This window comes from Seriola aureovittata, chromosome 12 (assembly GCF_021018895.1).
Source record: "Seriola aureovittata isolate HTS-2021-v1 ecotype China chromosome 12, ASM2101889v1, whole genome shotgun sequence".
NCBI lineage: Eukaryota > Metazoa > Chordata > Actinopteri > Carangiformes > Carangidae > Seriola > Seriola aureovittata.
In genome coordinates, this window is record NC_079375.1 from 17,580,617 (window position 1) to 17,601,633 (window position 21,017).

Here is a 21,017-nt window from a genome sequence, read left to right on the forward strand (position 1 = left end):
CGAGTAAAAAGTGGGTGCAGTGACAGGAGTGCATTTTCCTTTAAGGTTCCTTTGGCCCCATCTAGTGGACGTGGAGTGAATAACAAAAAAGGACAAAAAACCGACAGGAACCAAGCAGTTCATTGTGCTGTATATCCAATCATCCTGCTTTTAATACAAAGTCAAGATACAATATCTACATCCATGGTTTGAAAGGAAAGAACAGGTACATAAGTGAGGGGGATGGCATCATCAGAGCTGGCCCTCAACACATCTCATATTATGCTTCATGTGTGTGCCTTTTACATTTCTCTTGACACAATAATCATTAGAAATTGAAGGAATAACATATTTCATATATGTCACACATTGTCAAGACTTCTGTACCACACATAAAGTTCATATCAGAATAATTTCAGATTTAAACAATAACTTTGAAGGTGTGTGTAGCTGGGCGGCTCTTACCCATTCTCTGTCAAAAATACACTTGCTACCATGTGCTCTCCAGCAAACTAAATACCAACAGCTTGTCAGAGGTTTTCACCAATAAGTCTGCTCTATAAATCTAATTTCTCTGATGCCCTTAAACCTATCACGGTGGGGTGGATCATACTATGATCACACCGTTGTTGTTGTTGCTATGGAGGTCGAGCAGGGGAGGGCATTAAAAGGGCATCACTGTAAACTTAAACTATGTCTGCCTCTAATGTACATCTCTAGCTAACTAATCGGACATCAGTAATCAGTATCAAATAGCACCCTACACAGAGGGCATACTTTATAATAATAAAGCAAATAAAAAAGCACCAAAACTGACCATTAAAAATAAAAAACAAACAGTGACAATATCATACTTTAACATTGGCTCGCCAAAGAAACAAGTAAACAACATTTTATAGGTTATAGTTGCTAGATATCCCAAATAAGTAAATAAAAACAAACATAAAAAGTAACAAAATAGAATAATAAATATTTTAAAAAATCATATGAAATAAATATGACAAAGTGAACGATAACAATAAGGCTTTTTTTTGCGACAATAAAACTACATCACATCCAATCCCATGTTATATCTTGTGCTCAGACGTATGTAACTGTACTGTATAGGACTCCAGTGATAAGACTGTATGTACAAAATTGTGAAATCGTCCGAGATGTCTGATACACTGGAACATTGCTGTGCTCTTCAATCACCACGTGGGACCAATTATGATTATATGTCAAATCAAGAAAAGATATATATCGATATCAAGGACTTGTGCAGCTGTACTGGAGTTAGACGGAGGGGAAAACATCAATTAGTTAAGTTGGGATGTTCTGTACAGTGTCATTTAGGGACAGAGAGTTTTAATGGAGTTTATATGGAGGTGGGGAAGGGGAAAGGATTGTTGATTGTGAACAATTCACCACTTGCTATGAATGTTTTTTGGATTTCTCTCGTTATCTTTCATTGCTTGAAATAGCAAAATATCAGTGATTTAACCGCAAAGTGGTGCAATTCAAGTAGGTAAGCTTCAGAGGAAGATGATCAGGAAACAACTTTCATCCTCAAGTTAAGATACTGTTTGACAATAAAAGTTTAGCACACAATGCATGAGTATTAGGCAGCATGTTAAAACACAAGAAATAAGTCGGCATAAGGCAAAGACATACAGTAAAAACACAGAAAAATCTGCAAAAATGGGCCGAGAATTCAAGAAAGAAAGGGACTGGAGCTCAATTCTTTCATTAGCATCTCCTTCAATAAGCCACTGTTGAACTGACACAATGGGACTGACATCAAGAGAATCTGAGCTAGAGGATGAACAAGGACTACAGCAAATAGCAAGCAAGCTTTGTTGAATGAAGAATGCACTGGGCTACAAATCTAAGCCCAGCTGAGGCTATGATGGACTCTAATCACTGTTCTGAGGCCAGCTGTTATGCAGTGAGGACACAACTGGGTGAGTGTGAACTGATCCTTGGCCAGCGTTTAAGAGCGGTCTCTAGTCTGACTTCATGTTAATGCTGGATGAAAGACGGAGCCATCTCTCCCTGTAGGCCACAGTTCATGTTCACGCTGCATGGTTTCTCTTGGCACTGTGCGTTGGGTAAATGAGCATCCACATGCTTCTCCAACAGTCCTCAGGGTGGTGAGTCCGCACTGTAGGCTTCTGCTGAGGCATAACCTAGTCATCTGCTTTAAACTATAGTCAGGACTACCTGTGGTAGCAGTGGACAGACACATAGAAATGTTCACCTTTGCACTTTGTAACCCCTTAGTACACCAAACCAATAGATACAAAGTTGAGGATAAAAAGCCCATTTAGGGTGCAGCAAATATCCAGGCTCTTTGTGTTTTTAAATGTTTTTTTTTTTTTTTAAATGTTTTTTTTTTTAAATGTTTTTATATTTTATACACATATAGTATCATAATTCCTGTTCAGAAGCCATTTGTATTTCACTGGTTCATATTGGAGATAGCTGACCACAACACACATGTATTATACGTCCTTCACACTGGAACACTGAGGTAAGTATATGGATTACACATGGATAGTCTCCACACCCACCAGCTCCTCGGGGGAGGGTCTGATGGGTGTGGGTGCTGTTAGACACAGATTTCTTGTTGCTGTTTTTGTTTTTGCTTTTTGTCCTTGTTGGTGTAGAATCTCTCTCCCGGAAAAGGTTCAATGTTCATGTAATTTCAGACTGTCGTTCTCTTGTTTCACTTGTTGGTTTGTTTGTGGACCTCGAAGCAGAAAGATGGATGGATAAGTTGTCTCTTCACTTACGTTGCATAGTGGTCAAAGCTACCCAGGTACTCCAGAGCAGCCTGGTAGCAGAACTGGTACTCGTCCTGGGGGAGACACAGACAAAAGAAATGTGTAAGTGTTATAAACACACAGGTACTATTTTCAGCTGGCTGCTCACAACACTAATCCAATCTCATTTAGTAGCTGATATCATGACAATTGTATTGTAAAAGAGGCTTTACTAAAATCTGACTTTACTGCATGTTGGGAACATTGTCATATCTAAAAAGTATGTAATTGTAAACATGTGTTTTCTGGTTTTTAAATTTGCAATGTCTGCCCAATGAAAAGCGTTTACTTTGCGTGGATAATGTTGAAATGGAATTGAATTGTGAGTTTATAAAATTCTATTAACACAAATAATGAAATTAAAGTAAATACATATACATAATGTAAATACAATAAACCCAGATAAACAAACAAATTAAAAGCCTGGGATTGTCACACAGTGAAAACAAACCTGTTTTGATGAACTCAATAAAGAATACAAATAATGTTTTATGTATTATCCATTCCTGGACATAAGTAATAATTATATCCAGGAATGCAAAACAAAATGAGTATATGTAGTATTTTTAGTTTTTTCAAATGTAAAACTGTCAAACTGGAAAAACTGTTTAAGGATGATCAAAAATATAAAAGTATAGGCATACTTTAAGGAAATCAAAGAGTTAAAAACAATTGGCTTAAAATGATGAATAACAGACAGAAATAACAGTAAAAATAATATTGGATGTAATATTGGACTGATATCAATATTGCTTTAACCATTCCTAATAGTGTGCAGTACCAGTGCTCTCCCTGCTCGTGTCTCTGCCATGCTTAATGAATCTTGTTACTCTGCCATGTTTAATGAATCAGTGTTTACCTCAGTCTGCACCATGGCTGGTCTCTGTGTCCGCAGCATTTTGACAGTCTGGAAGATGTCCACTGCCCCTTCATAACGCATCCTCTCCAGCACAATACTCAGAGTGATGAAGACACCTGTCCGTCCCACGCCAGCACTACAGGCATACAGGAAAACATTCTGCTATAGTTTACAGTGAAGAGCACTGACATCAATGTGCTGCATTCTGACAGGCCTAGTGTAGTAACCATGATGAAGCCTGCTGCATACCTGCAGTGAACGCTGATTGGTCCATCCTGACCAAACTGCTCCTTGGTTTTGTGCACTTGGCCAATGAAATCAATGAAGCCCTCTCCCGATTTGGGCACGCCTTGCTCTGGCCAATCGGTGAACTGGAACTGACGCACTGTCCGAGACTGGCCGTCCTGAAGGGGTGAGGAAGTGATAAGAACAACGGCTCATAAATATTTACTGAAAATCTGCATGCTGGGTTGATCTGAAAGTGTCTGTTGTCTTTTCAACACTATCAACATGTTTATGACTGAGGACTGAGACTCTATCAGGCAACATCCTTTTTACCTCCTAATGATTACTGTTATCTGACCCTGGATCAGTGGCTGTGGTTAACTTCAAGCTGTAATGTCAGTCCGTCTGCTATTGTCAGCCACTCTACGCAATTACATCTTTTCTCCTCTGCTCAGCCTTTCTGACTCCCCTTTAATGGAGATCAATAGAGCATCTGTCGATGTGGCGTCAGTGCAGGACAGGCTTAACTGGAGTTATCTATGACTGGCACATGTGCACGAGCGGACACACACACACACACACACACACACACACACACACACACACACACACACACACACACACACAGTCTCTCTCTCTCTCTCTCTCTCGATAATCTGGAGACAGCATGGTTGAATGAGTAATCCAGGCCGGCTTGTCGATAGTGCTAACCTGCTGTGTTACACACATTCGCATACAAAAACACACACTACAGGTCGATAGGACATGCTTGGCGCCACTGCTTCCTGACAGCACTGATGGATTGGGAATAGAGCAGAAAAGTCAAAGAGTGTGATGTCACACTGCTGTCTGAATACAACAGGAGAACAAGTCTTTAGACATGAACCCACCCTGGCATCTGTAACTTTGAACTCCCGCAGGATGTATTGAGGCATGTTGTACTCTGCCATGGGGTCCACCACGAAGTACTGGTACCTGGCTGAGCGCTCGGCAGGCCAGTACTGGTGACACTTCTCCTGAGGGAGCAGATCAGAGGAAAAAGTATTGAGGGGATGATCTGGTGTACGTGGCTGGAATTGGCTGTGATTTCTATGTGTAAATATTTCGTTCCTACCCGCCCCATTTCTCTCAGTTTAGTGAGCATGACCACTATGGTGGAGTTGTGCTCCCACAGCATCCTCCAGAAGTCCTCCGTAGTCTCAGCCAGTGGACCCTGGGTGGCGATGTAGCCTCTCTGCTGCCTGCAAACGCACACACAAACACACACACAATATGAAGCCACCTCCTCCCTTCATTTTCCTTGTTTCTTCCTCTGTCAAACATCAGACTGAAAAGGGGGTCAGGCTTCAGGCAAAGAGGAGGAACAGTCAAAACATGTGTGTGCAACCACTCTGAATGCCTGAATCATCAGAAGCTCCTCAGCGTCCGTCCCCCTTCACTGGCACTGAAGCGAGAGCGGCGCAGCGAGACAAATAGGGGGAACATGTATACAGTAATGACAGATGTGACAGGACATGACAGGTGAGAGCACTGTGGTGAAAACCTATCCAATCCACTCACTCATCAAGCCGTCATATGAGGATGGGGGGGTCAGGTCATATTAGTGTTTGCGGGAGGAAAACACACCTGTATCCATCTATGTAACTGGCGTTGATGTAGTCGGAGCCCTCCAGGCCTCTGATTGGCTGGAGGCAGACGCGGGTGGTTTCATAGGGCATGATGTTCACCAGTCGGTTCTTGAATTTGTTGCAAGGCAGGTTGGCTGTGACGAACCGGGACGTGTGGGCTTTGGTGTTAGCAAGTCGCTGGACAGAGAGAGAGGAAAGGTGCATGTGTGACTACAGAGGTTTTTAAACTTTAAACTATTATCTAGAGCAGGATTATTTGCCTGGTTAGCTAATATACAAAGCTACAACTGTATTCTATATTCTAGTGTTTCCCAACTAGGGGGTTGTACTAACTATTGTTAAAGATTCTCTTTAGTCTATACTTTTTTCTTGACATGTCCTCGGGAGGTTTACTTCCTCAGGCCTCTAAAAATTATTCAGGTCAAACACATTTTTGGAATTAAAAATCAATCTCATGTTGAACTGCCCAGAGCTGAGACACATGCAGACTGTAATGAGGTATCGGAAGTAGACATGGCCAAAACCTTTTAGAGTCACTGCTCAATTCTTCTCTTTCCAGACAAAATCTCAGAATTTAATTTTATACACCATGCAGAAAATTTGCCAGGCCTTTAATTTAAACACTTTCCCCTGGACTCTCCCTCACCTTAAACTCCAGCTCCATGCCGGTGACGTGCTCTCCACTCTCCACCTTGGACAGCTTCTGCATGTAGGAGTACAGACTCCTGGCGGCCACCTCGGTGTTCCCGCAGGCCACGGCCTCCAGCAGGGCCTCGTGGATGAAGCTGTACTGGTCCTCCGTCTGCACCATGTAGTTCCTCTGTGAGCGCATCAGGGTCACGTGACCGTAGATGTCCACGGTGCGCTCGTGTCGAATGCGCTCCAGCATGGCATCGATGACGATGAAACAGCCAGTGCGCCCGACCCCAGCACTGAAGAGGAGGAGGGTAAGTGGGATGTGAGTTTTTATTTTTTACTGAATTTTGTTTTTGGCATTCTATTGAAAGGAATAGTTTGTCATTTTGGGAAATGCACTTCCCTCGCTTTCTTGAGAAGGATAAGATTAAAGTTTATTTATTAAGTGTGTAAATATATTCACTATATAGTGCCCTCAAAAATTCAGGAACAGAAAAGAATCGTGTTCCCAACATGTACACTTCTTTCTGCTAACATTCACACAAAGCCATATGTCACACGGATGAGAAAGTTGAGCTGGACCAGCCTTCTTCGGGGACGCTGGGGAAAAAAATTTGTTGTTGGCCCCTAGAAAAATCATTGGTAATTCTGATTATTGATTAATCCTTTAAGTCTTTTTTTTTAAGCATCATACATTTAAACATCTCATTTAACTCTTGGAAAGAAAGCAAATTCGAAAAGCAAAGTCGATTTCCCCAAATGTCAAACTTTTTATTTAAGATAAACTGTGTGTGTGTGTGTGTGTGTACCTGCAGTGAGCGATGATGGGTCCAGCATCAGGAGGGTTACAGGCTTTGACCCTGCGGAGGAAGTTGAGGAAGGGGGTGGGATACTCTGGCACACCGTGATCTGGCCAGGCTGTGAACTGGAACTGACGCACCTCTCGTCGCTCACTGCTGCCACTCTGACGTAAGAAACAGGCAGAAAAAAAGACTGTCTTCACTATTCCTGAAATCATAATTGTCTGTACATGTACATGTCTAAACTTTATCCTCATTGCATTACTGAATATTATTAATATTACATTCACAGAAATATCTCCAGTGTCTCCACTGTTCACACTGCATACATCATAAATATTCCTACACTACACATCAGCTACAAAGAGGAAAAAAAACTAAAAAACAATAGCATCGCTGACTATTTCATGTGCATTACTCTCTACTGTAAGACGTGTCTCCCAACTTGACGTTTCACAAACAAAAATTTAAAGAAGCAGTGCAACTCTTGGAAGCTACAGTTGGCCTAGTTTCTGTGTTTGTAAGTAGGCCACAGAGACACGCCAGTCTGACAGTCCTAGATTAGCCCTGTGCTATAAGAAAGTGCTTTGCCTCCAACAGTGATCAAATCTCAGCGCCTGACACAGGGAGGCTGGCCTGGTTTGAACACTCCATGAAGCACAGACTAATCTATTACCCTCCGAGCGTCTGCATGCACTACTCATGCAGTGACGGCAGAAATTCATGATTACTCCAGTTGCTCCTGGTTCCTAAGTGTAAAACTCCAGAGATCAAAGCAGTTTTCAGTGGGTGTGACAGTAAATTTAATGGAGGTGAGGGCACAGCGGTGAGTCAAGGGTGAACACAGGAGGCAAAGAGTGAAATAATTTACCTTATGCAGGGAAAAGGTGCGAACACAGAAAGTGGCCAGCTCCATTGTGTCCAACAGGGTGACCTGAATCATCCCGTATGTCTCTGTGCCGCGGCTCGGCCAGTACTGATCACACTTTATCTGCACAGACGGAGGAAAAATATTGTGCTCAGACTGGACTGATGAGTCCATAATTTCATCAGATTTGTAAACCACACAGCCCCTACAACTACTATGTAAGAGCATACAGGTCAGTAGGTAAAGGCCTGGTTTCTTACCCGTGACTTCTCCTCCAGGCGTGTCATCATGACGACAGAGGCGGCCCGCTGCTCCCACACCATCCTCCAGAAGTCCCCAAACGTCTCTGCCAGGGGCCCCTGGGTAGCAATGTAGGCATTCTGCTTCCTGTAGCCATCAATGTAGTTGGCGTTGATGTAGTCGCTCCCCAGGATACCTGCAAAATGAGACACTTGTGAAGCTCCTGCTAAACTGCCATCTTCATGAGCGACATAATAAATTAACCTCCATGTATGACATCAAACAGCCTAACAAACTGTTTGTTTCAGGCAGCCGTGGCTTCCAACAGACGGCTGCTGGATGACTAGCGGACGACAACAAACAAACAAGACTCTGTCGGTGTAAATTCATGAGCTCCAGATCAAATCCATTCTCCCCCTTCTTGTTCTGGAGGACTGCTGGCTGCACTTGAATGCACTCGCGCTGTTTGTCAGTCTCATGCCACTGCACACAGCCTGTCTTGAGCACTGTTTGCAATTTCAGATTTCATTCATCATGCAATCCCCCACCCCCCCAGCCCCCTCTCGCTCTGTCTCCCCTTCTATGTGTTCAACCCCCCCCCCCCCATGCACAAATACACTCAGACTCTCCCATTAGAATCTCTAAACATCTTCTTTAACCTGCTCTTCTTTTACCTTCTATGGGAGCCAGGATGACTCTGGTGTGGTCGTACGCTATCACATTAGCGTAGCGGTTTTTGGGCTTGTTGACCTCAAGGTTTGAATGTTCCCAGGTGAACTGCTGACTTGGGTCGATGGACTGGGAAGAAGCAGCAAATAGACACATTAGCAGTGGTGGCATATTTAGTGGTGTATTTGAGGATAATGGAAAGAGAGTGCACTATAACGCTGACAAGTTACAGCAATCAATTGCACTACTGAATAAATCATGAACATATAGTCTGCACACCGAGATGCAAATGTTAAATAAGATTTGCTTTATGAAGCAGAGGCTTAACAGGCTTAACATCTCTAAACAATAAGGATGTTATCTATTTATTCATATGAATAATAAGTTATTTCTCACCTCGTACTCCTGGGAGAGTCTGAGGTTGTCGTTTGCTTTCAGCAGCTCTATGTGCTCAGCCAGCTCGCTGATGGGGATGGGAGGATGGCTCATCATTCCTGCGCGACAAGGGTCAGAGGTGAAGCAAACTCCGGCTGAAAAACTGAAATTACTGCAGGCTGACATCACTCATATGCGAAGATGTGAAGATAATTATACAATCACAGAACATCACATATCATTAAGGAACACGCTGAGGCAGAAAATCAATTTTGATCCATGTGCGAGGACAAAGTGAGGCGAGTCTTGTTTGTTTGTAAATTGTTTTTCTTTGATAAATTGCTTTCTGTGTGATCAGAGGAGCAACGACTCAGAGAAAACAAACACAGACAGAACACTAATTAGTAGGGTTGAGTGCACACACACACACACACACGAAAAGGAAGCAACCTATGCCTCGTGCAGTCGTTTGTTTTCACAGCTGGAGCAAGAGAGGAGATGCTATAGATCCATTCTCCATTCAAAAAGCAAGTAGCGACAACAATAAATCAAAGTAACACTACTGTGCATGCAATAAACACAATCCATTTAACGCCAATGTCAGAATCCTTTCTCGATGTCTCTTGGATTGTAATGCATCTGGATGCACTATGAAAAGCATTTAAGTCATTCTGCTGCTACAGCTATAAAAAACAAGGCTCATATCAACTGTTATTTTCTTCTGCAGCCTGGTGCTGCAGCACCCACAGGTAATCACGACAAAATGCTCCTGTCACGACCAAAATGACCTCAAATAGCATCAGCCGGTTTTGTTGGAAACAAATTTCATCTTTGCCGAGCATCTCAAAAGCAAAAATCTCAGGGGAGGAGAAGTGGGTGAGGAGGGAGCCTCAATGTTGCTGCCACAAGAGAGTAAAAAAAAAAAAAAAAATCTTATGTTAGAAAAGAGGAGCTGAAGTGTTTTATTCTGTGGGTTTTACTTTGCTTCCAAGAAACAAGTAAAAAAAAAAAGACCTCTATCTATGGATTAAAAAAAAAAAAAACAACATCATTTGACTTTATATATCCTGGCAAGTAAAGTCTAAACCTTTTTACTGTGGTACATCATGCCACAGCGTTGAAGCGGTGACACATCTTACCACCTTTTTAACAAGGACGCTTCTATAAACTGCAGCCACAAAAATATAGTGAAAACAGTGATTAAATTCCTTCAGGCCGTGTGTTTTTTGGATGCTGTTAATTGAATAGAAGAAGTGAAAGCGAAGCATCATTGGCATGATGCCACAACCAAAGCAGCTGTGTTATTAGATCTTACTCAGCAGGGGGTTTGGGAGCCGCAAAATCCATGTAGTTACTTCACAGTGGGGTATTACTTGGTTATGCTGGCGAGAACAGAGTCCGTTCCTTAACAAATGATCACATAACCCGCAACACAACTTTTGATATATCATTGTCGCCATTAAACTTGACTCGGAGACATTTAAGTGTGATAAGACTGGTCGCTGTAAATCTGTCTGTTCTGATGTGATAACTGCAGCGTGGCATGTGGAATGTGGGCGAGCGGAGATGATCAAATTTTGTCACACCGTTATGACTCAGCTGTGACTAAGCAATGACTGTACTACTTGGGCAGCGGCCATTTTGATCAGGGAAACGACTGGAAGCTGCCAGGTACATGTTGGTTGAGATGCGGAGGAGCACTTTCACAATCTTGTCTGCATAATCTTACCGAGGTTAAAATTAGCTGCATGAATCTTTCATTATCAAATGATGAGCAATCGTAAGTATACTTTATTATGCAGATACAAAGCGTGTGTTTGGGTGCCTGTGTGGGCACGCGCTTCATACCGGGAGTCTGGAAGTTGATGCGTCTCATCTCCACAGGGTCTGTTGGGTGATGGGCCATCATCTCTGCGTTACTCAAAAGGCTCTTGGTTCCGGGTTCAGAGTCCTTGCGCTTGCTGCTCAGATACCAGTGAGTCAAAAGAGCAATTAGCACATGCAGACTCAGTACTGACTCATCATTAGCATGGCTACTCGAATCAAGTAAATAGTGCATTTACAGATATGGTGTTTTACTGCTTTGTACAAGTTCTCTGGTATCATGTAATTGCTGCGGGTTAAAACGAACAAAGAGCTTGACATTGGTTTAATCTTACCTGTCAGGTTTGCTGCTTCCAGTGAAACAAGAGCAGGGAAGGAATAATTAGAGGAAGAAAAGGAAGGAAACAGACAGATTGTTAGAAAGGAAAATCAATAGTTTGCATTAGTATTCAAAAGCTTGATGGCTTGCAGCAGATATCACAGGCCTACAGCAGGGTTAGGCTGTTTGATAGACGCCTGAGGGGAGAACAAACTTCTAAATTGGAACAAATTTGATGAATATCAGACTGAAAGTTGAGCGTTCGTGTGAGGATTGCTGGACATTAAACAATTCTGGTAGAAGGAATATCAGCTGGAGCTGCGAGCAGAGTTTAAGCACAGAGCCTGAGAGACACAAACTTAATATATCCTTGAAGAATGAGGCTGGTAATACTCTGAGTTTTTCTTACTGTCAACAAATCCTAAAAAACAAAAAACAGCAACAAATTGGTCTTACTAAGAGGTGCTGTGTAGCTGAAGCCTGATATCTAGCATAGACCTCCATTGATGAGAAAAACAACTAAAAACAGATCATTGAGCCACACTGTTGCTGTGGCTGCCGTGTTTAATTTGACTCAGTCCCACATACACCATCCTAATGCTGTAAATATACACTAGAGCAAACAGTATATTAATCCAGTACTAAAAATGGTCCCTAACTAATGCACAATTTACTCCTATTTCACTAATGTTTTCTACAAACTACAGCGCCCAGCTGTTTCAGGAAATTACGGAGTCTTTTTAAAAATGAAACTATACATTTGTGAGGCATTTTCAAAGATTTACATGTTCGGTAAGGATGCATGTGTGAGCCCCAAACACACTTGTTGAAATGTACTGAGAGACTGGTGCACTGCACTGGTCCTTTTGATGGAATTTGTTGACATTAAGAAATATATAGAGTAAAGCCAGTTTCATCCCTTGAGAGTAATAATCAAAGCTCCTTTGGCATTTGCCTGGTCTGACCATCAGTCTGAGTTTGTCCCATGGTTATAAATTTGACCTTTTGTTTTTATGGAGTTCACCCCACTCACTTTTTGTAAAGGAGGATGGCGATGACAATGCAGATGATGAAGACCACAGCCAGGACAGGTCCCACTACCCAGATCAGACCATCACCTGCGTCGAGGGGCTGAGGGTCTGAATCTGGGGCAATCACTGGGTCTGTGTAAGGGCTGGCCACGTACATTTTCTGCAGGCAAATATAAAGACAGACAATCAGCAAAACTGTGCAAGACACTGGTGGTGGTGTTGTTTTTATATCTCTATTGTAGAGATAACCAGGACTAAATGAACCGTTTTAGCAGTGTGACAATAAAGGTATGATTATAAAAAAGGTGTTCCATAGTATTTTACATTTATCTCAGTATTTTTTTGTCTCAGTGGATGAAATAACATGAACCTGACACTTAATTCCAATTCAGTGCAATAAATCTACAAACAGTGAGCCAAAAAAATAACAACAGAGGAGAATCCACTGCTCTCTGTAAGAAAGAAAAAAGGTAGTAGTAGTAGTACTTGAAGTATTGCAGAGCTGTTGCACTGGATTTCATTAGACTGAACAGGCATTTCTGTAATTGTGTCCAAGTTGCACATGACTGATTTTATGTGCATATGTGTATGAGATTATATTTGAAAGAAAGTACCTAACCTTATTGATGTTTGTAGTGTTTTCATAATTAATGTAAATAGAAGTGAACTGAAGTTCCCTTTTTTATTAGTTCTGAGGGACTTTTGAAGACCGTCCCCAGGGCTAAAAGCGTTTCTAATAATAAAAAAAAAACATCTAATAGAAAATAAAATCTATCCTAATTCAACCTGTATATTTACATCTACTCCAATTCAAATGCACATACATATACCAGCAGTGCACAAGGCAATATCTCTTCCACTGCCACAGTAGGTACACTCACTCTTTATTAGCAGCGGTGATGGAAGTACGTGAAGGTTATTGCCTTTTGCTTACAACACTTTGACTGATGTGAATTTTATTGTTTTAGCAGCGAGGCCATATTGATTACAATGTATACTGACAGCCTGCAGGAGAGAAACACAGGCAGAGGTAGCGGTTATAAACGCAGAGAGAAAAGAGATGTGACACGGTGGCGTTCATACCCCAGTTGTGGAGTTGAGCTCAGCCAGGATGAAGAAGACGTACTCCTGCCCCGGCTCTAGAGCTCGATTCTCAAAACCTCCGTAGTCCAGCTGGTCCCCCAGGGTGAAGAAGGCCGGTAGGGTGGCAGGTGTGAAACGGGCTGTGATGTAAGCCCGGCGCAAGTCCACCTGCTTCTGCTGCCGAGAATCCCTCTGCCTTTGACTGATGTCTTTTAACAGCTGAGAGATGGAGAGAGAAGACAAATAAAGAAAAAGAGAGAGGGAAGACACACAGATAAGAGAAACGAGACGTTCCAGTAGCTATGACTAATGTTTCAACACTGATATTGAATTAAAAATTAAGTGTTGCCAGGAGTTCTTAGCGATGGGATTGTGTGTGTATGTGTGTGCGTGTGTGTGTTTATAGGTCCTTTCCTCCTTCCAGGCACAGACATCAGTGGGTGCTGTCATTGTTGTGGTTCTCACCTCCTCTAGGTCCATTTCATCTGGGCTCTTGAGGTGTCTGATGACGCCGCGGGCTCTCCTCAGCGGAACCACAACAACATAAACATTCCTGTGGGGGCAGAGGAGGACAAACAGCATAACACCAGCTGCACTCGTGCAATAGCAAACATGTCTCAAACTATTTTCATGTTTCCTTGCCAACTTGAGATTGTATCTTAGACATTTTGATAGGTTGGTAATGCTATCATCATGCCCCACACCTTTGGCATTGCAGCAAGTCTATGAAAGCCACGACGACTAATTCAAAAACCATAACAATATCTACAACTGCAACTCTCAGTCTTACTTGACAGGAGTGCGATTCTCCAGCGATGGCAGGATTATGGTGACAGTGGTCTCGGTGTCACGGGTGTGATCGATCTCAGGGCGTCGGATAGTGATTGGCGGTGAGGTCTTGGCGGTGATGCGGTGGCGAAGGCCTCCCATGTTGCCCTCGGGAGCGGTGATCTTGAAGTCGTAGCTGGTGTCGGCCTGAAGGTTTGGGATGACTGCCTTTTTCAGACGAGCGTCCACCTCCATCTTCTGGCGGTTATACTCCACCTGGGGGACGGGACAGGGTTGGTGTTAAAAAAAATAGGTCAAGATGCTTATTCATATTCTATATGCTGATGATATTCTATTGTACATTAACCCTCAGCATCCTTTCTGGGGCTGTCTACATGAAAACACTGAATTATAAGCTTCAGGGTTTATTACACTGTTGTACTGCCACACCTCCCCAATTTATGCCACATTTGAAAGAAAATGTTCAAGATTTTGGGACATGCTGTTATTTGCTTTCTTGCCAAGACTTAGATGAGACGATTGATACCACTCTCATGTCTGTATGGTAAATCTATGAAGCTACCACCAGCTGCTGGCTAAACTAGCTTAGCATAAAGACTGGAAGCAGGGGGAAACAGCTCTAGCTCTCACTCGGTGAACATAATCCGCCTACCAGAACCTGGGAAACTCACTAATTAACAAAATACATCTCCTTTGTTAAATCCATTAAAAAAAAAAAAAAAAGTGTAAAAATAAAAATTTGTTGTTTTACTGGGGATTATGTGTAAAACTATTTCTTGGCCAGGACCAGTTGCCAGGCAACCAGTAGAGACTCCAGGCCAAGAAATAGTAGGGTAGATAAACCCCCTTCGAAACGTTGTCTACATTAAACAAACTAGATACTTGTTAATTAGTTAATTAGTGGGCTTTAGAGCTGCTGGTAGGCAGATTTTGTAACACATATGAAATTTTAATTTTCATAGAATTAGTTCAAGAAATTCTACATGAGGCCAACATCCTGCGGGTGGAACAGTAGGTCCTTAAAGGTTAACTCTTCCACACATGCGAGTATAATTCAGCTTGGGGCGATACATCCTAAAAATACAGAAATCTAATCTATGGTTATGTTAAGTATTAGAACTAAAACCATCCCCTAAATATTTTGTATTGTTACTGATGCACATACAGTGAAGCGATAGGGATTGCTGCTCTCTGGAAACTCCCACGTCAGAAGAACACTGGTTCTAGTGGCCAGATTAACAGAAAAATTCCTCGGCACATCTGGGAAGCAAACAAATAAAAAAAAAAATAAACAGAGTCGCTCATGATGAAGCATTCTATTCACATCACAGCCTCCTCTGGTTTCCCACTGCGAACCTGTAAAAATGGAGGGAACGTCAGTCAGATCTGTTACGGGGGGAGAATACATGATGGTTACGAGGATGGGCAGGTGATGAGGAGAGTGGATGGCAAGAGTAATAAGAACAAATAACAGACAGACCGGCTGCAGGAATGTGACATGCCACATTCACAGAGTGTAAAGTTGTGTTTGTTCGACTCAGAATTCAGCATGTCAGCAAAGGCTTTGGAAAAGGTGGCAGTGGAGGTCTATCAGATAAAAAAAGCTTACCTGCAGATACAGCACCAGATGCCGGTTTTTACTTGAATTCAGACTGAACACTTACCTTCTGTATTAGATACTGTATATCCAAGCCCTGTATTGACTTTTACCTGAGGGTTTGTGATAAGCAGTGCTCTTGAAGCAAACATCCATTAACATTCAGCCTGCTCCCACTTGTGGTGAAGGGTAGGTGATGAAGGTATAAGTGAGTGAGTGGAGGAGATTGAGGGGAGTAGTCGTGTTCCCCTGGACTTTGCAGTTCTCAGCTTCTCTGAGGTACATGGGTGAAAGGCTGACCTGTAAGAACTGGCCCAGACTTCATTTAATTTAGTGTTTTGGAGTGAAATCCCCAGTAAGGGGAGCAGAGTTGTGAAGCTGAACCAGTGCTTAGAAGGTGAAGGGTGTTCCCGAGGCCTGAGGCCAGCCCTACCTGTTTCGAGGGCCAGGGTTTGGCACACCAGAGGTGGGCTGAAGGGGCCTGGCCCTGCCTTGTTGTGGGCTCTGAGCTGCAACTCGTAGGCTCTGCTGTGATTGAGGCCGAGGATGGTGTAGCTGGAATCACTCGCCGGTAGCGTGATCAGCCACGGGGGAGCAGGGAGGGCTGGTGAGGGAGAGGGGCCAGGGTCAATAGAGGGTTTGGGGCCTGCAGCCTCTTTGTAAGCTATGGTGTACTCTGTAATGACACCGTTGGACTCCTCCAGGGCAAGGGGCAGCCAGGAGAACTGAAGGGAGCAGCAAGTGGCATTAACAAAGTCAGATATTTTGGGGTATCCCAAGGGTGGGAACATGGGAACTGTTATTTCCTGCTGCACTACATCACCGTAGCCTGCTCGGCTCTTCGCAGAGAGGATAAAGACGTAGGAGGAGCCCGGGGAGAGGTTTCTGGCGGTGAAGTTTTTCTCCCGGCTCGTGAAATCCACTGTGGTGTCTAAAGTGGTATTTTTCAGGCCAAACTGTAGGCGGTAGCCCTGGATTTCCACTGGGGCCCCCCGGCTATCAGAGCCTGACTCAAAGCACTCCAGCGGAGGAGCCCACCGCACCACCACTGATGGACCCGATCCTGGACGCAGCCAAAGGGAGGGGGGGCCGGGCACTGCAAACGACAGTGTAGGCAGGAGAAAATCAATCGTAATATATATATATATATAACATATATCATGAAAATCTTGTAGAAGAATTAGAATTGATTTGGCAGTTTATTTACTGCTGGCTCCTGGTGCAGCTTATTGTAAGATCAATGCTTGACTATGTTACTAAATCCAGTGAACTGAATTGTATACTTGGCATGTGCTTACCAATCCCTGGGGTCTGCACCAGCTTGGCTTTGCTGTGCGCTCCATCCCCTTTGGTGGTGTACGCTGCCACTGAGACAGAGTACAACGTCTCTGCTTTCAGACCTCCCAAAATCAGCTCCTGTGGGAGAAACACATAACACCAGCAAATACTGCTAACTCATTCCTCTCCATTTTAGACAATGAACAGATCTATTCAACCTGTCTTTACCGTTTTGCGTTAGTAAAAATGATCTAAACGTTACACAGCAGCTAATCAAATCTCTGGTGGATAGACAATAAGGATTTCTTTGTGTAACGTTTTGCCTGCATTGCGCTGTATGTATTAATAGTAGCTTCATTTATAATGAGAAAAGGATGGGTGATCTGCACTCACATACTGAGTCGAATCATCGTCCTCCATCTTATGCCACAGACATGTCACACCCCGCAGGCAGCCGGGACAGATGAGAGAAGGAGTGAGTCAAAGGACCAAAGAGGAGAGGGAGGAGGTTTAATGATAAGATAAATTAACATCATTTTATCATTTAAAATGTAAATATTCAGATATGATGTCACCTGTGACTCATCCAATAAGAGGTCTTTGATGCGGGGAAGGTTGCGGGATTCGCCGCTCTCTGCACGGCTGAAATGCACCTGGTAGCCTCGGATCTGGCCTTGCCGTAACCGTGGCAACACTGACCGCCAGGTGACACGAAGTGCTGAGGAGTTCAGCGGCTGGACATCCACCAGACGAGGGGCTGCACTGGGAACTGAGTGCGCGCATGCACACACACACACACACACACACACACACACACACACACACACACACACCACACACACACACACACACACACACACACACACAAATGCAGAATTAATTAAGTGACCAGCAGCCCAGCCAGTAAATAATCAACTAAACATTCAATACCGTTTAGGTCTGATCTACAGCTCTCATTCTTACCATCCTCATCAGTTCTGCACAGCACAGCTGGGCTGTTGGGTCCAGTCCCCTCTGTGGTGGAGGCTGTCATGGTGATGTTGTACCAGCTCCACTTCTCCAGCCCCTCTACCACTGTCTGCCCCTGCTGGGCCGGGATAGGAAGCCCCTTCACCTCCTGGCCCTGACCTCCGCCTCCTGCCCCAGAAACTCTCTGGTATCTGAGCTCATAACCTGCCAACTCGCCATTCTGGCCCTCCATTGGAGGCGGCCTCCAACTTACTTTCAGCGAGGTGGAGCTGGCACTCTCGCAGGACACACCCTCGGGTGCAGCTGAGGGCTCTGATTGGACAAGGAGCAAGGAGGGCAATTGGCAAAGAGTTAAGGAAGAGACCCACGAGAATGGGGTTGAAAAAGCAAGAGAAGGGAAAAATACAAGTAAAAGGATAGGAGATAAGGATGAAAAAAAGGAAACAATAAGAGACTACGGTAAACTGAACCGAAAGAGATAACACCAGGACAAACATGACTCAGGCAAAAAAGGGGAGCAACCACATAATGTAAAAGCATAATGTTAGGCTTAGAGCTTAATGAAATAAACCAGAGACAAGAGTATCGACCCTGAGTGGACAACTTAATTATACCCAAGGAGAATGTGCATCTGATACCCAATGATTATATTTTATCCTTTGGCCGTAGCTAGTGGCATGAAAGGATCCAGGTTTATGAATGAAAGTCTTTCTTTCTAAAGCAGAGATGTACAGCTCACTGCACAGGAGCACAGACAAATATACACATTTCACAACACCAGCCCCCATGGTGGCATAATCCTTGAGTCCTCGGGATAATAGAGTGGTCTCAGACTTTCCACTGCTGACTAGGAGAAGGTCTTGGGCTTCACAGAGGGAGGAAAAAACAAACTAAAACAGATCTCACACAGTGTCGAAAGGATTTAGGAGGCAGGTTAAAAAAAATAAAAAGAAAATAAAAAGAAAGGGAGGAAAGGCACTCAGATGGATATTGAAAGTCAGGCTAGAAAGATGAATTGTAGACAAGAACTGAATCACAAGTAGGCCGAGATATTTACTGTAACAAACACGAGTACAGAAACAGACACAGACCCAAACTCACACTCACACACCAGAGATGATTTCTGAACCCTGGGTATCACTCACCCTATAAAATGTTCCTTAAAGAGCGTGCACACACACAGCGACGAGCATGGCGGAGGCGTCAGGGCTTATGCGCAAGTTCACGAGTGTACTGCATGTGTGTTTGGTGCGAGTGTAATAGTCATAGCTGACAGGTTCAAGTATCTATCCACTCAGCCGTACAGCCACTGTTCTGTTGGCCTCGGGGGACAATCTAGATGTGCACCAAAGCCTGGCGATAACAAAGCGCACATAACCTCCCTGGGAAATGAATTCTGCTGCATGAAATAGTCTGCTTATCTGGCACCTTCCCTTTCCTGAACCCATCCCCTTGCCACCTCCTCCGATGTACCACCTTGGTCTCGCTTTCTTTTTGGAAGTAGAGAGTGAAATGAGACCAGCTAAAAACGTTTAGCACATTCTGAGCTCAGGTCTAAAAACGATCTGATTGTGAAACACACAGAATGAAACTTCGTGTCTGTCGAGTGAGTGTAAACAAAAACTTACCACTGAGGAGATACGGCACCATCAACCGCGGGACTTGAGGCCTTTTTTCTCGACTACAACTACTTTAATAATTCTTTCCCTTGCACCGTTCTCTCTGTTATCTCTGCATTTTCTTCTTGAGAGCAGATATGAAATGACTTGATATGCCAGAGCAAAATAGTGGAACTTATTTGACTCTTATCGGCTATCAGTGATTGTGCAGAAAAAAAAGAGAGAGAAGGACACAAGGGAGAGAATCTAAGTTCAACGTGGATAAAATACAGACTGGCCGGCACTTACCTGTCAACATAGCGGGCCAGCCACCATCCTTTAATGCTCCTCACCACTGGCTTGTAGCCAATAAGTGGCAGACAGTTTCGCCCTTTCAAAGACATTAGACACTGATAGAGTGGAAAAAGTGAAAGGAGGGCGAAGAAAAGTAAGAGTGAAACATTAATCGGTGCTCCATCTCCATCTGTCATGATGTTTTGGCTGTGTAAGAAAGCGAGAGGCTGAGCGGAGGAAGAAAGGCACAGTCAAACGTAGATGGATGGGTGGGAGGGGGGGTTGGACAGATGGGTTGATAAACGAGAGAGATGGAGAGATGCGGAGATGGTTCCCAGGTTTTACCAGGTCAGGAGCTGAGGACAATGCACTTTGAGCTGTGCATGTGTGTGTGTGTGTGTGTGTGTGTGTGTGTGTGTGTGTGTGTGTGTGTAGAGGACAAAAATATTAGCAAATTTGTGTACAAGACTGAAACATAATACTATTAAAATTTGTGTGTGTGTGTGCCTGCAGGTACACTGTGTGAACCCAGTCAAATGGAGACGTACTGGCTTGTGACGTCCTCTGCACCAGTTCATTAGTGAACGCGCCGATGCCTTTGTTTGAGATGGCAGCCAGGGAGAAGGAGTACTCTGTGTTCGCTTTCAGCCCCTCCACCGTGTAAGAATTCCTGGGCCCGAAGGTCAGCTTCTCCTACGAGAGAGAGATGGGAGCGGAGGACAGGATGAAAGGTTGCATGAGGGCAGGGAAAAAGAAAACATTAAAGAGGAGTTGGAAAGAGAGAAGAGATGAAACCCTCTCCACCAGACACAGTGGTGCAGGATGCCGAGGTTAATCTTTTAAACTTCTTCTTTTATCTGTCCTCTTATCCCTCTGTCTTGTTAAGAAATCCACTCGGCAGACAGATTTATAAAAAGAGAATGAGAGGTCTTACCAAACTGCCAAACTTGACAGGTTTGTAGAGCAGCTCATAGTTGACAATTCCCTCCTTGGTGTAAGCAGGTTCCCAGGTCAGCTCTATGCTGGTGTCTGTCACCTTACCGACTTTAAACTTCCCTGGCTGGCCTGGGACTGAAGGGCACAGGACAACACAGTGAGTCAGGGCCCTGTCTTATTCTAAAAAAAAAAAAATTTCCAATATTTTTCTTCAGT

At 43.7% G+C, this 21,017-nt stretch overlaps 1 protein-coding gene across 1 annotated transcript in view; it reads right to left on the reverse strand.

Moving 5' to 3' along the window:
- Positions 1-118: 118 nt before the first annotated feature.
- LOC130178821 (receptor-type tyrosine-protein phosphatase S-like) overlaps positions 119-21,017 on the reverse strand; it is a 65,746-nt gene continuing 44,847 nt past the window's right edge. Inside the window, exons 11-36 of the mRNA XM_056391325.1 lie at positions 20,800-20,936; positions 20,414-20,558; positions 17,968-18,285; positions 17,580-17,773; positions 17,398-17,424; positions 17,025-17,142; positions 16,160-16,822; positions 15,295-15,389; positions 14,131-14,384; positions 13,806-13,893; positions 13,341-13,559; positions 12,260-12,417; positions 11,243-11,257; positions 10,932-11,044; positions 9,105-9,202; positions 8,714-8,837; positions 8,060-8,235; positions 7,803-7,922; positions 6,941-7,095; positions 6,142-6,427; positions 5,494-5,672; positions 4,982-5,108; positions 4,758-4,883; positions 3,892-4,046; positions 3,643-3,778; positions 119-2,818 (exon numbers count right to left, since the gene is read on the reverse strand). Of these exons, the coding sequence (XP_056247300.1) occupies positions 2,750-2,818; positions 3,643-3,778; positions 3,892-4,046; positions 4,758-4,883; positions 4,982-5,108; positions 5,494-5,672; positions 6,142-6,427; positions 6,941-7,095; positions 7,803-7,922; positions 8,060-8,235; positions 8,714-8,837; positions 9,105-9,202; positions 10,932-11,044; positions 11,243-11,257; positions 12,260-12,417; positions 13,341-13,559; positions 13,806-13,893; positions 14,131-14,384; positions 15,295-15,389; positions 16,160-16,822; positions 17,025-17,142; positions 17,398-17,424; positions 17,580-17,773; positions 17,968-18,285; positions 20,414-20,558; positions 20,800-20,936 (4,295 nt within the window). The 3' untranslated portion in view covers positions 119-2,749. The remainder of the gene's footprint in view (positions 2,819-3,642; positions 3,779-3,891; positions 4,047-4,757; positions 4,884-4,981; positions 5,109-5,493; positions 5,673-6,141; positions 6,428-6,940; positions 7,096-7,802; positions 7,923-8,059; positions 8,236-8,713; positions 8,838-9,104; positions 9,203-10,931; positions 11,045-11,242; positions 11,258-12,259; positions 12,418-13,340; positions 13,560-13,805; positions 13,894-14,130; positions 14,385-15,294; positions 15,390-16,159; positions 16,823-17,024; positions 17,143-17,397; positions 17,425-17,579; positions 17,774-17,967; positions 18,286-20,413; positions 20,559-20,799; positions 20,937-21,017) is intronic.